The sequence below is a fragment of the Scleropages formosus genome, chromosome 20, assembly GCF_900964775.1.
Source record: "Scleropages formosus chromosome 20, fSclFor1.1, whole genome shotgun sequence".
In the NCBI taxonomy this organism is placed as follows: Eukaryota; Metazoa; Chordata; class Actinopteri; order Osteoglossiformes; family Osteoglossidae; genus Scleropages; species Scleropages formosus.
The window spans coordinates 4,091,444-4,107,549 of record NC_041825.1 but is presented as its reverse complement, the minus strand read 5'-3'; the positions used below and the strand labels follow the sequence as shown (position 1 = coordinate 4,107,549).

Here is a 16,106-nt window from a genome sequence, read left to right as displayed (position 1 = left end):
TGGAATTTCAGCTTGAGGTTAGTGAAACAGAGATGCACATTTTTTCCCATCCAAGTTCACGAACCCCCTGTAATCTAGAAACCCTGGTGGGAAGTAGCTAAGTTTCTGGCGCATTTTTATTTATGCTTATGTTGAAATTAAGTAGTGAATTGGCTCCAAGTGAAGTGACTCTTCTCAAGATCCGAAGGCGGGGAGGAGTAGAGACACGCATAAAAATAAAGCGCGGACACTGCCGTATCTATTGTAAGTGGGCGCTCCCTGAAAAGACACAACTAATTCCAAGCTTCACCAGGTCTCTGACAACATCAGGGGGAGAATGATTTGCTTTTGAAACGGCAATTTAATTTTTTTTTTTTTTTTATTCTAGATTTGGAACAACATTTAGCAGAGGAATGTTATAATGTAGTGCCCATTTAATGGCTATCGATAGGCACATCACTCTGCTGTGGTTTGCTGAGAGCGGTTCAAGCGGTTGGGTGAATTTTCTTAGGTGCAGTTAATTCATTTAAAGTACTGTAGCTATGGTGGAAGTCAACTGTCCCTCCCAGCACCTGCAATCATGTTGCTCTTCAGAGATGTGGACCCATTACTTTCAGGAAAAAAAGAGTTGATTTAGTTGCAAATGCGGCTGAAGGGTGTGCCCCCTCTCACAGCTCTCCTGCTCTCGTTTTACAACCGCTATTGTATCGTAACATGTACTATAAATGCTGCTGGCTTTTAATGTTTGTACCTCCATTTAATTTTTGTGCGCAACTAAATTGCGCGATTCTTTGGACCCTGTTAGTATAGTTTATTCAACTTCATGCATATTAGATCAGATAATATTTCTGATCTCGGCACTGATGGTTGGTCACATTTTAAGCAATAACGGTTTTAATGGAAAATTATCTGTAGCTATAGCTGCCTGTCATGCATGTAGAACAAATGGCCTGCAATGGCTAAATGATATATTAGAAAAGCGTATTAGAAACATTATGTAAGCAATTCATAAGTAAACTAGATAAAAGAATATAAATTGGCTGACTAAAAGCCAATTATGATTGGCTGAGGTACGTCTGACTTGGGAAAGCTTTCCTTGTTTTCACCTCATAATAAAGTACTGACAGAAAATGTCATGTAATGAATCAGAAACTTCTTTTCACACTGAAAGTTTAGTCGGTCTGCCGGAGCGAAGGTCAACTCTTTTTGGACTTTGCACAGCTGTACTTGTTCCACATTCTTTGTATCTGTTGTATAGATAGATAGATAGATAGATAGATAGATAGATAAAACATGATTAATCTTGAAAGTAATTGCTCGAGGCTACTGTAACATGCATACAACAAAATGGCTATACTGACACTGCATAATAATGAATAAATAAATAAATATCACATTGAGACAGGCATGAAATATAAAAAAGCTTGCAAATAATAATTGAAAAGTAGTCCTGACAGTTCAGTACCACAAAGCAATCACTGGGCATTAATTTCTCTTCTCTCATTTAGCATTTGTTATTTCATCTGTTTTCAAGTTTTTCTCCATTTTTGCCAAATGATTTTTATTTATGTTTAATATAGAAATGTGTAGGTTTTTTATGTTTTATGAGTGATGTTTTACTTTGAAAGATATTCTTGTGGTAATGGTCAGTCAGTGTTCATAGAAATGAGTATGGTATCATTTTGTTATTCCTCCTGCAATTATCGAATATTATGCAGACAAAGTGTTGGGTAATCATCCTCTCAGCTAAGTTTACATGTGAAGACTTAGTGGACAAGAGTTGGTCACATTGAATTTTGAAGAGAATTGTAGACATGAAAGATGCTAAGGTCAGGAACGGTCTATAAAGAGTAAAGTTTACCAGGGCCTTGTGAAGTCAACTTTGGAAACCAAGGCACATGTCCCGAGTTGGTGGTGAGACACGGAAGAGGGATGCTTCTCATTCTGAGAAGACAAGATGGACGAGGACAGAAATGTGTCCTGTGCCACTGCTGTTGCTTGTTTAACTCCCATTGTTTACATTTCTTCATTAATCTTTTAGTGTTAGTCCTTGCTTTCTGACCTAGAAGTTTTCTCTTCTCTTGCCTTGTCTTACGGTGTCATTCTCACTGCCATATGAGTTGTGATATTTCTCCGTTTCTTATACGTGGTCATAATGCAGTAATGTTTGATTAATGAATATTTCAGTTCACTTAATTTATAGAAATAATGTTTGTAGTTTTGCGTTAATGTTGTGATCATTCTGTCTGCTGCCCAGTAGGTATCTCTGCTGCAACTGAAATACATGTATTTGAAACTTTTTCCTCTTTGCAGATCGAACTGACCTCTGTCTTCCTCTTTTTTTACAGTAAAAACTCATCCTATGTACAAGCGTAGAAGTGCAGAAGAAAGAAGGTTAACAAATACGCCTATCTAATTCATATATCTCTATATAATTCTATTGTTTGTTCTTCAAAGGACCGTTACAAAAGAAAGACATCAGGAAACACAAATGTGAACGCTGAAAAGTGAGAATACAAAATGATTCTGTTTCCAAGGAAGCTATAAAATCTTTTTTCAACAATATCTGAACAGAAGAAAGAAGCAAATTTATGACTCAACAACACTGGAGATAAAAAGAAAAAAAAAGAAAAAAATTGAGAAATTTCTGTCTGGAATCAACCAATCAACACACTGAGAAAAAGGGAGGGTCATGACCGAGTTGCCATGCGTATCGACACGGTGACGGGCCTTTCCAACCCCTTTCCCCCCCTTTTCTTATTGGTCCAGCTGCTTTTGCAGCTCCTCCCCCCTGGGCCACAGTTGGCCATCGCTGGCTCTCCTTGCCCCGCCCCCTGCAGCTGCTCCAATCAGGCGAGCCGAGTCATCTGCACAAGGAGGAATTTGGAGGAGGTGCCTAAAAGTATATCTGTCAACACGCGATACCTCAACCTGCAGGAGAACTCAATACAGGTAAATATCGTACCCTTTCCTTCTCAGCTAGTCTTTGCAGTTTTGTGAAAACCTTTGAAAAGCACACTTATTAAATTGGCTTGTAACGATGGTAATTATTAGTGATAATAAACTATAATAAAGCTGTTAATATGGAACTTGGACCCTAAATCAGCGTTGTCGGTGTCAAAAGAGTTTCGATTAATAAATGTAGCTGTTTTCAGGGAATGAATTCTTGAGTTTATACTCTCGCTTTAAGAACCAACGAAACACTTTCTGGTTTCGTGGCGGAAAGTGGCATGCAAATAGATGATGCAAACCAAACGATGTGGTTTTTCAGTTTCAAACATCATGTTTCCGCCCATATTGGAAAGTTTCATTATGCGCTGCATCAGCGATCGGGTGATGTGTCCGAGAAGGGTGTGTAACGGATATACCGCCGGCGGAGTGCAAGTTTTCTGAAAAATTGTCACGTTTCACTAACACCCGCAGATATCAAGTCTGGATGGGAGCAGTAGCTCGGGAGTGCTTTTTGAACAGCTAATTTGATGACAATATACGGTGAAGTGTGGAAGAGCATTGTGGATGTAAAATGTTGGCAAAAATAGAAATGTGGTGCAGTGCACCATGGGCATAGTATGTTAATAGGCAGGGGTGCAGATGGTCGACACATACACATAACTGCTAAGTGTCCATTCAGTTTGTGCAATAGCGCACTTTATTATTTCTAGCGACCAGGAATCCGGAAATGTTTCTCAGGTGAAATGCACTGGATAAATTTCAGTAATTGCCTTATAAAGGAATCCTTGTCAATTGTCATTAATATTTCAATTTAAGGACAATTTGGACTTTTTACATCGTTAAATAGATTCCCTCCCAGTAGAAAACAAAGTACCTAAACTAAGAACAAGTTTGACATTGTAATAATCATGTAATTCCACTACATTTTTTTTTTTTTTTTGATGACTTCCATTGTCAACAGCCCGGTAAAGTGACCACCCACCAACAAGAATCCATATTGCATGGTTCCATATTATACGGGTGAATTATTTCTGGTTAAAATAATAGGTATAATAGGTAAATAATAGTATCAGGATTTTTTATTTATTTTTTTTTAATTTCCCATTGTATGGAATAAGTGGCCTTAAATGTACATGTTTATTTATATACAACCATAAATCTAAAGTGCTGTGGGATGTTGTAAAATGACTTCATGCATATCTACAGCTGTATCCCTTTTGCAATTAAAAGCATTCTCCTTTGTTGAAGACATACTCAAACACGGTCACATTGTGACACAACATTTTCCAGGTTGCCATGGTAACCACAGATGCAGCTTTTTAAAGAAAAAATCCTGCCATCTTACTAGCCAGCTCAAATAAACACTTCCGATGAAAGATTTTCTGACCTTAATACACCCAAGCAAAATATAATTTCAGGTTACTGCTGGAAATTCTGTTTTCCTAAACCAGCATATTTGACTTTTGAAAAACGCAAAATGTTTTGTGCTGCTGCTGCTGCTGATAAAGCACGAGATTTACTTGAGCGCTTTATGTCTTATATGCTGACCTTTCATGTATAACAGTGTAATACTGACTTGTACCTTTAGGAACAGACCTTCATATTGTGTTTGGAATTTTAAGAAACCGGCTGTTACTGATAACATCATTTTGTCCGTTGTGCATGGAAACATTACACTGCTGAGCAAGGTATTTACCTTGAATTGCTCCGTTAATAAATATTCAGCTGTGTAAATGGGTAAATCCTCATATGTCACTTTAGAGAAATGTATCAGCTAAATGAATACAGTAAATGTAGATATTTAGATTTATCTCTTTTATCAGTGTACAAAATTGTGACTATCTAGTCAAATCTAATATCAGGCATTATCCCAAACTCTTATTGCAAGATGTCAGTTAAAACGGAGCAGCTTGAGTGTGGCAGTATGGTTTATGTTATTTAGATTTTTTTTTTTAAAAAATGGAAAATTAATTATTAAACCTATGTATTGATTTGTCTTTTAGCAGACATTTTATTTGTATATATAGCCAAAATAGACAACCCATCCTAATGCAGTACCTTACATGGCTCTTGTATAGTCAGAGCACAAACATTGAAAGGATCCATAACAAATTGTATGTGAACTATCCACATATTGGCCACAGATTTTTTTTTTTGTCAGCTAAATTAATTGGGTAGTACTATTTATGTAGCTAGGTAATTTAATTAGCTAAACATTACTGAAAATATAATCTTGTAAGATTTCTTCAATCTTCAGTCCCAGCTCCGTCCGTGTGGAGTTTGCATCTTCTTCCCATGTGTGCATGGGTTTCTCCGGGTGCTCTGGTTTCCTCCCACAGTGTGTGAGTGACAAACAGATAGAAAGTGTGTTTCACTGGCGTATGGATGAATGACTCGTCGTAAGTAGTGTATGTAGCAGTGTAAGTCACCTTGGGTAAATAAGGTGTGGGCTGACAACACTGCACACTGTTCATTGGAAGTTGCGTTGGAGAAATGGGTCTGCTAAATGAGTGAATTTTACTGTAAATATAAATAAAATGTTCAGTGGTCTCATAACACAAAGCAATTTTAAGAGTGCATGAGGGTTTTTCACGCAGTAGTATCAGTAAGTATAAGTATATATACAGTCTTCCCCCACCATGTGAAGGTAATGCATTTCTGAAAACCCCTTTGTAAGCTGAACTCTTGTAACACGAAGTCATAATTGCCATTAATTTTAATGGTGAAACTTCTTATGTGTCCCTGAGCACCAAGAGTGACGCCCATTCATCCTAAAATATCATCTCAAATTAAAACACAGTTGCCTCTGTAGTTAACATTACTTATAAAACAACAAAGCAAGGCAGTTTTCCTTTCCTAATTAGTCTGTAACACTGTATGATTATCTACCTACTTTTGGTCTAAAGACTTTTTTTCACATGAACTGGTGACTCTAAATTGTGTCTAAATTGTGTGTGTGTGTGTGTGTGTGTTACTTTCGAGCATAAAGCCAAAAACTGTGTAAAACCCTGTCACCATATAAATCTTATGGGGTTTACTGCAATAGACTTGAACCTACACAAAATTAATAAAACATAATACTGAACAATAAGCATGTGCAGTGTTCATCATTTTCTTGTCACTCCCAACTTTATTATGTCTACTTTGGTATCCATGGCAACAGTATGCTTCTTCTTCCTGGTACTCTTCGAATCACCAACAATCATGAACTCCAGACAGCAGCTGTAATCACTGTAGAAGTGAGTTAAAGTACTTCCACACTCATGCACTGTTTGGGTGCGCTTTACTGAAACCAGCTCTGAGGGTTAACACATATTGTGTTTCCTTTTTGAAAAACAAAAATGTTATAAAACTCGTACATTTAAGAAATGCACTTAAAATGAAGAATGTGGAGAAGCATTTCTATCTTCGAAGGCATTCATAACCATTTGCAACCCAAGGAGCTGATGTAGTGGTAAGCAAAGTAAAACTAGCTAAAATAATAAAATAAAATAAAATAAAACAAAATAAAAAACAATAATCATAACCATATGCTATGCTACATTAAGTTCTATCCTCATGACTGAGGATCGGAGACCATTGCAGCACTAGACCCAATTTCAACATCGTAAAAGTATTCGTAATTTTAGCAAAATTATTCAACATAGTGAAATGTTAAGACATTACCATCAAAGAAGAAGACAACATCCCATCTTCTGAAAGTGTAGCAAGTCAACAAGTGAGAACATTTTTTCCTACCAAGAAAAAACTTAGTCAGCATTGCTGATGTTGTGGGTGGTATGTTCAGCTGTGCACAAAATTGATGTTCAGCTGTGCACAAAATTACAAAATGAATTGTTACATACACATATTGTTTTTTATTGGCTTCTGAAGATGCTTGTTCTCTTCGTTGTTTAAGAAGTATATGCAAAAATGTAGTTTTTTCAGTACTGTGGCCTCCTACAACTTCTTGGTACTGCTTGTAAATAGAAGCAGCTTCCGCTAGCTAATCACAGCGACAGAAAAATATAAAAATACAGCAAAAAAGTATAGAAAAATACAAGTGGTCCCCAGTTCACAATTGGGTTGCATTCCCCGAAACCAATCATAAGTCAAAAATATCGTTAAGTCGAAAATGTATTTAATACACATAATACACACCTCGTAAAGTCGAAAAAAATCGCAAGTCAAACCGTCGTAAATCAGGGGCCACCTGTACAGCACTGCTATGCATTTTTTGTTTTATTTATCCTTATTTCCAACTCCCCAAAACATCGAGCTAGTAGTCATTTCTCAGAGCAATGCTTGGCGTTCAAATGAGCGATCATAGCAGGTCTCGTAATTTCTTTCGTATTTGAATGACACATAAAGCTACACTTGTTCTGAAGTTTCCACAAAGAATTCATTATGTTTATAGCTTTGGAGCATTTTTAGGCATGTTTTATGGCATTCATTTTTGGTTATTTCCATAATGGTGCTAAGGAGTACTTTTGGAATATTGCCTAAGCTCAGAGAAAGTACAGGTACCTTCTATTGTTGTATAGAAGAATCGGCATGTTTACGTGCTCAGACATCAGTCCATTGCAACGTCTGTTAACTGCAAGAGTGTCAGATCAGAACATCTGCTTATAGCGCACTGATATCTGTGTATTCATAAGAAGTGTCTTGCCAATTTTTCCAGCTGTTCTTAGGCTTCCAGCTTCTTGTGAAATGCTGTACCGTGTATGCGACGCGCTCATGTATTTGTGTAATTGAGGATTTCTCTTGTTTCTGACAGTCTGATATAGGCCACCAAATCTGGCAGTTTATTCCAATTCTAAATTTCAGAACTCATCAGCAGCACCGTGGCACAACAAATAGTGCTGCTGTCTTGCGGTGCCTGGGTGGTGCAAGAGTGTGTGGGGTTCAATCCCTGCTAAGTCTATGTGGAGTTTGCCTTCTCTCCTTGTGTCTGTGTGGGTTTCCTTAGGGTGCTCTGGTTTCCTCCCAAAGACAGGCTGTTCAGGTTCACCCATAGTGGGTGAGTGACAAGAGTGTGATCCACTGATGTATGGATGAGTGACTCAGTGTAAGTAGTGTATCTAGCAGTGTAAGTCACTGCGGTGAATAAGGTGTGTGAGCTGATAACACTACACAGAGTTTACTGGAAGTTGCTTTGGAGAAAAGTGTCTGATAAAAAAATGTTAATTGTTTAACTGATAAGATTAAAGAGCTGAAACTTTTATTAGTGGTTATTTGAGCAGTGAACTTTTGGCACAGAACACATTTTTTTTTGTACTCATCTTCCTTTCGATAACGTGCTTCTCAGATTAAATGGCCTGTTAATAAGAGCCTCATTAGAAAGATACATTTCACTACAGGCCAGTCAGCTTTGCATAACATAAAGTATAAATATATTTGTTTCCTTTTTGTCATGTCCTAGAGCATTAATTGTCATAATTCAGAAAGTAAAGATCTCTCAAGCCTTTAGGAGTTTGAGAATGGCTTGTGTATTTAGCAGAACACCCTCGGAATAAACCCTCTATAATTGCCACCCTCCTGTATATGGAGCAAAGCTCTCTCGCTTACACGTGCCTTGGGGTGCTGGATGCATGACGTCAGGTCAGTAGCAGTAAGGCCGTTATTCATCAATGACCAATGAGGTTTGCATCGCTGGAGAACAGTGTGGGATGACTTGAACATTCTTAGCAGATTTCATTATTAAAGGTTACAACGTGTTAAATATTTGAAATACTTTGTTTTGTATTCACTTTAAAACAGCAGTGGACATGTGTGGCTCCTTGTGGGGCAGAGGCGGCCGCACGGGTAGGATTCAAGCTGCAAGGCAACAGTTAGGTCCAGCAAATGAGGTTTTATTTTACCAGAAGAGCTCAGGATGGACTCTTTCAGGGAGAACATAAACAAGAACAAAAAGCAGCATTCCCAAAGCAGTCCTCCCCAAAGTCCTCAGACCAGCTGCTTTAATATCCCTCCTGATTCCGCCTCACCTGGTAGCAGATGGTCCACGTTGAACCCTTGAGGAAAGGCAGGGATGGGCAGTGGGGCAGTGTCTATCAACTCAGCCCGTCCCTGCCAGGCCAGTACCGTCCACCAGTTCAATACTAACTGCATTTACAGATGTTCCCCAACTTACGGTGGGGTTACGTTCCAATAAACCCATCATAAATCAAAAATATTGAAAATCAAAAATGCATTTAATACACCTAACCTACCGAACGTAATCGCTTTTTATCCTTCAAGATGGTCGAAGTCGTTGATTGCAAAAGTCACTTTTCACTAAAGCAACTTCCCATGAACTCTATGTAGTGTTATGAGCCCACACACCTTATTCACCGCGGTGACTTACACTGCTAGATATACTACTTACACTGGGTCATTCATCCATTCATCAGTGGATCACACTCTCTCTCTCTCTCTCTCTGTCACTCACACACTAGGGGTGAACCTGAACAGCATGTCTTTGGACTGTGGGAGGAAACCAGAGCAGACACAGGGAGAACATGCAAACTCCACGCAGACTGAGCGGGGATCGAACCCATGTCCCTTCACACTACCCAGGTGCTGTGAGATAGCAGCACTATTCACTGTGCCAGTATTCTACCCTATGGGTTTAAACATACTAATTACAGTTTCTCCTCAAGAGTAATTGCCTTCCTCTTCTTCTCGCCAGTAGCAGGAGATGCAGATGGGCGTTTCATAGACATGATGGATGCACAAATCAAAATGTAGGTACAGGAGGGGTATCCAAAAAAATCGCTGGAAACGCAGAGTCCTGTAGAGTATCGGTTGTACACACTAGCGCCCGCGTGGCACACTGGGAGATGCCCAGCATCATGAGGGAGTATCGCACCGCATGTCGCTTTCCTGGGAAAAAAATCAAAGTTCAAAATTCGACGTACGGTTTCTACGGAATGCGTATCACTATCGCACCATCGTAAAGTCAAAAAATCGGAAGTCGAACCATAATCAGTCGAGGAGCATCTGTATTTCTGTAACTGAAGGAATTGAAGACAATGCAGGTATGCTGGTGTGAGGGGAACAAATCTCGATAAGTACTCACCGTAAATGTTTGTGAATAAAATGAAAACCACATGTAATGTGTCTGTAACCATTCAGTAGGTGTGATGGTGTTTTTTTTGAGGCAGAAATAGCTGTTTCAGTGACCTCAGAAAGGCTGTGTGGACTTTCCAGTGATTGAGGAGTTATAGAAGACAACTGACAGCCTCTTAGTGCTTCTGGAACATTCTGGTGACAAGCATGTGTGCTGTAGGATGGAAGATTGTCGACCAAGAATTCTCCATCGGGAGGAAGTGCTGCATAATGAGATGCAAATGATCAATTATCATGGCACCGCAGCATGCTGCATTGCATCTTCCGCTGAAATGAGTGGACCCAGGCCATGTTAGGAAAATGGGTCTCATACTATTACGAAACGCTGTTACCACACCTGCCTACGGCCTGTGTTGAGAACATGCGGCAAGGCGATTCGTCAGTTCCTCCGCCGTGTAGCATCCCAGATGTTAACAGATTGGTGTCGAAACGTGCTGAACTATGCACATCACTGTCACTGTCCTGTTTATCTTCACTGTCTGGATTGAGGCCCATGCATCACACTTTCAAATATGTCTCTGATGGCTGCGAATGTGGAAGTCTGTTCGTCTTTTCCCTGACTGATGCTATCTTTATAAATGGTTAGTCGGTGTCAGCGATTTTTACAGCCTTGGTCAGTGAAGTTCCCGCCAAATGCACATCAAAAAATTACACGCTGATGAAAGTCACAGACGTTCTCACAGGTCTGGAAAGCTCTCTCTCCTGTCTTTATAGCTACGTTGAGGTTTCGACACCAAGTCTGGTATGGCCTAGTCCATATATTCTCTCTGTGCCTATGTTCTTGATCGTCACTCACAGCTTGACGATGAGGAACTGCACCACAAATTGAACAGGATGCTGAGATAAATTATCAACCAACTGTAAGATCTCTGACTGTTCACTGGTACTGAACCTATTTACTGCTAGTATATTTAATACCAAAGCATTTAACGCACACTCACACCTCTGGCTTTATATTCTAGTGCCCAGCTGGTACATTGGCATCAGTGTCAAAATCTAGCATGTGTTCACAAAAATAAAACAGAGTCAAAAGACACTGCTTCTCTCATTTATAAGCAGGGTAAAGTCAGTCAAGCCAAATAATCTCCTTCTGGTTTGGCTTTTCTATTTATGGGGGAAATCATGTTCAGAAGGAAGGGGGTGGGGGGGATTGCACAGAACAAAAGAAAATGTAATAGGATGAAATGAATGCCAAACTAGCTAATAAAACAATCCCCCCCAAGTGAAACACACTACAGTGTTGACCGCACTTACCATGCTTCCATTATTGCACCATGGTAACTGTCAGATGGCAGTATTTGTTCGTTCATTCATTCATTCATTCATTCATTCATTCATTCATTTCAACGTGTGAATGGTGGGAAGGGCTGACTAGGGATTTTCAGTAGCCCATCAGTTATGAAGCTTGACTGTACACATATAGTCTATGAAATACTGTATTAACATTGTCTTGTGTTCTCTGTGTCTCCGTTATACCAGGTAATTAAATCTGACACTTTCAAGCACCTGCTGCATCTGGAGATTTTGCAACTCTCCAAGAACCAGATTCGTCAAATTGAGGTTGGGGCCTTCAATGGCCTCCCTAACCTCAACACACTTGAGCTTTTTGACAACCGCCTCACGCTGGTCCCCTCCCAGGCATTCGAGTATCTCAGCAAGCTGAGGGAACTGTGGCTGCGGAACAACCCTATTGAGACTCTGCCTGCGTACGCATTCCACCGCGTGCCCTCGCTAAGGCGTCTAGACTTGGGGGAACTGAAAAAGCTGGACTACATCTCAGAGGCTGCCTTTGAAGGACTCATCAACCTACGTTACCTGAACCTGGGCATGTGTGGACTCAAGGACATTCCCAATCTCACCCCGTTAGTGCGACTTGAGGAGCTTGAGCTCTCTGGGAATCGGCTGGAAATCATTCGGCCAGGTTCCTTCCAGGGTCTGGTGTCCCTGCGCAAGCTTTGGCTCATGCATTCCCAGGTGTCCGTAATCGAGCGCAATGCCTTCGATGACCTCAAAAATCTCGAGGAGCTCAATCTCTCACACAACTCCCTTCACTCCCTGCCACACGACCTCTTCACCCCCCTGCACCAACTGGAGAGGGTGCACCTCAACCACAACCCTTGGGTCTGCAACTGTGATGTGCTTTGGCTGAGTTGGTGGCTGAAGGAGACTGTGCCGAGTAACACCACCTGCTGCGCTCGCTGTCATGCTCCACCAGGGCTGAAAGGCAAATACATTGGGGAACTTGACCAAAGCCACTTTACCTGCTATGCCCCTGTGATCGTTGAGCCTCCTACTGACTTGAATGTTACAGAGGGAATGGCAGCTGAACTGAAGTGTAGAACGGGTACTTCGATGACCTCAGTCAATTGGCTTACCCCAAATGGCACCCTCATGACCCACGGATCCTACAGGGTCAGAATTTCTGTCTTGCACGACGGCACGCTGAATTTCACCAACGTCACTGTTCAAGATACCGGCCAGTACACGTGCATGGTGACGAACCATGCGGGCAACACCACCGCAACTGCTGTGCTCAACGTGTCAGCCTCCGATGCCAGCAACAGCTACAGCTATTTCACCACTGTCACCGTGGAAACCATGGAAACGGGTCAAGAGGAGAATTCTGCCAGGCAATACATCAATGAAACTTTTGTTGGCTTTCCAGGCCCCACAATGCCAGGGGAAGTCTGGGGTATGAGCACGACTTTGGCCACCACGTCTGTTTCTTCATCCTCATCATCTTCTTCTCCTCAAGCCACTAGGTCCTCTGAAGGGGCTTTCACGGTGCCAGTAACTGATGTTCCTAATTTCTCCGGCCTGGATGATGTAATGAAGACTACTAAAATCATCATAGGCTGTTTTGTTGCCATCACATTCATGGCAGCCGTTATGCTCGTGGTCTTCTACAAGCTTAGAAAGCAGCACCAGCTGCACAAGCACCACGGTCCAGCCCGAGCGATTGAGATCATCAACGTTGAGGATGAGATCGGAGCTACTGGGGGCAATGGAGTAGGTGGCAGCAGTGGGATTTCAGGGGGCTCTACCATTCATTCCAGTGGGGGAGGCAGTGGTGGAGGGCAGAGCTTAAGACTGAACCATCCGGAAATTGTCAGCCTTCCAAATTTAGTGAGAGCGGAGCACCTTAACCATTATTACAAGGCACATCATTTTAACAACAATGTGATGGCTATGGGAATGGGTACAGGAGCTGGTGTAGGTGGGATAGCTGGCTCGGGTGGTGTCCTCAACAACAACAACAACCCTTCCTCCCTGTCCATGCCCTCTCAGACCCCCATTTCTTGTACACAGGTTTCCAATCCTTCAGCTAATTTGCAAACCACGCCTGGAAACAGCACTAACCTTAACTCCAACACAATGTCGTCACCCCTCCCCCTGCCGCTCCCGCTGCCACCTTTGGGTTTACATGGATCTCTAAAGGGTTTAATGGGTCAGGGCCAGAACCCGCAAATTGAACCGCTTCTGTTCAAGAATGGTTCCAAGGAAAACGTTCAAGAGACCCAAATATGAGCAAGATGTGTAAGCGTAGAGAATGCTGAGGGCCATGCCTGTTTTATCCCCTAGGCCGAGTTTGGAAGGACAGAAAGCACACACTTATGGCAAGGATTTAAAAGTATTGTTCTTTTACACTACATTACATTACATTATACTTACAGGAAGACGGAAAGGAAAACAACGCTTGCGGCGTTGTTTGCGACAGGGAGCTGACAGAGTGTGCACACGTGAAATGGCCAGGTCCGTAGGCTGAAACTGTACCGAGCCAAGGATTAAAACGGATACGTTCAACGAAGCAAGTGTCTCTGTATTAATGAATTGTCACGGCAATGAAGTATGTAACGGATTCCACAACAGCATAATTCTGTGCCAAAGCAAAACTTTGTCCGTTTTTGTATTCGTATCGAAACATACACATCATGGATATATTCAGTTTACCCCAAAGTGCTTTTGCCACAGTTAAGATGTGCGGAGCACACCGCAGTATTTACTTTATTAACAGATGCGGGAGGAAATTTGAATTTACCCATGTACAGAGGTGAGTATTAAATGAGGCGATTACAGGTTAAGTACCTTTGCTCAAACATGCAGCAAGTCTCACTCCTGGGATCTGAACCTATAGTGTGCGTTGGGCTCATGTTTGTCCCATACCTTAACTGCTGTGTGAACTGCTGGGAATCGTTTGATGAGTTAGTTCAGTCATAGTATATTCTAGTAATCCCATTGTACAGTACAAAAAAGGATTGTGCAATGAAGTGCGACTGTAGATTTTCAGAGGACAATATGAAAAAAGAAGATACGCTTTACATGTTCCTTATCACGCCCCGGAAATACCACGAAGGACAGACTGAAGGACAAAAGACAGCGAAGCATTAGAAAACATTACATATGGAATATATCAATATATTTTCTTTTCTAGAAAGATAATGAATTTATTAATACACCGAGGAAAGTACAACCCTTGTAGGATATTATAGATTCTGTTAAGTTATTACTAAACGTTTTTGAACAGTTTTTTTTCGGGGGGCGTGGGGTTGGACAGCAGAGAGGGGGAGTTAACTGGGACATAAGTGCAAATGAATAATACTGGAAAAAAATACAAAAAGTTATATTGGCTTTAATTCCGGGAAAACATACCTTCTGTCACTCATACAAATCAGATTTGCAGGATAATAATAATAATAATAGTAATAATAATAATAATAATAATAATAATAATAATAGAGCTTCATTAGACATTGGGCATTGCAGTTAACTTGTTTTTCTTATTATTTAATGTAGGAGGCTGTTCACAGCTCTTGCAGCACTTTGCCCGGGGTCAGAATGCATTTCTGCCGCAGACTGAAATGTGTGAAATATGCACCCAAAATATCACACTGCAGTGAACTGTTGTGTACATTGACTTCCTTGTTCTTATACTAAGTCCAGTACGCTAAAGGAGACAAAGGGAAATGACTTACAAAGATAGCTTATTAATTACAGAAAATAAGAGAAAATTCCAGTGTGCATTTGACCCGTGCAGTTGGTGCCACGTCAGTCATATCGTGCATGAAAAAGTTATGGTCCGCAATATGCTTTATGAAAGTATACAAGTATACTTCCTGTCTTACAGAAGTATAGAGGTATACGAATTCCCTGGTACATCGGCTAATAGACACATTTATTCATAGTAGATCCTAACACTTGTGTTTCAAATTAATGCCATGTGCATTTTCTTAGAGCAGTGACCTAATCAGTGTCCTAATCATTTTAATTGGTACTTATTTAGCATTTTTTGTTAACTGTGGTTGAGTAATCTACTAATTCAGTAATGATACAAAAGAATAGTCCTTTTTATTTTGTGTAATCATATTGTGCAATACATTTGTGCGTTGACCAAGTTGCTATTATGGATGTATCTTTTAATAATGTTTAATATCAAATACAAATGAAAATATCCACAGCACTATCAGGTGTTATTGTCCCATATGATGTCCGCTGGGCTTGTACTTGAACCTGTGTTAAGGGCTACCCCTCACAACAACCATACTCTCAAAGCTTTAGTTCAGGTAATCCAACCACTCGCTGAAGACGCTTTAATTGCCCAACAAATAAAGTAATGGAGAAATATAAACTGATTTAATGTTGATATGAAAAAAACTTGACTCACAAGTCAGTTCTTTAAACCTGTACTAAAATATTTTAGTACAATTCTGCTACCATTATTATTATTATTATTATTATTATTATTATTATTATTATTAACTCCACTACTGCTGAATGAAAAGAGTAGGAAAGATATTTGTACACGTTTTTCAAATGCCCTAATATATATATATATATATATATATATATATATATATATATATATATTTTTTTTTATTTTTTTTTTTTTATTAATTACCGGGGAAGCCTGAACAACTAAAAATGTAAAATACAATAGCAAGGAAAATGAAGAAAGAACAGCTACAGTGAAAGCAAGAAAATCTGCAAAAGAAGGAAAAAGGAACTGTGACGGAACTTGTTCTCCAGGTGGACACTTCTTCCTTATACTCCTCGGTTTTGTACAAGAACTCAGCTTGTCAAGACATAAT

The 16,106-nt window shown here is 40.2% G+C and overlaps 1 protein-coding gene across 2 annotated transcripts in view; it reads left to right on the top strand.

Annotated features, from left to right (window-relative positions):
- LOC108923865 (leucine-rich repeat-containing protein 4B-like) overlaps positions 1-15,723 on the top strand; it is a 31,670-nt gene extending 15,947 nt beyond the window's left edge. For both annotated transcript variants that reach the window (XM_018734898.2, XM_018734899.2), the window contains exons 2-3: positions 2,328-2,931; positions 11,500-15,723. In XM_018734898.2, the coding sequence (XP_018590414.1) occupies positions 2,686-2,931; positions 11,500-13,548 (2,295 nt within the window). In that variant the 5' untranslated portion in view covers positions 2,328-2,685 and the 3' untranslated portion in view covers positions 13,549-15,723. The remainder of the gene's footprint in view (positions 1-2,327; positions 2,932-11,499) is intronic.
- The last annotated feature ends 383 nt before the right edge of the window (positions 15,724-16,106 follow it).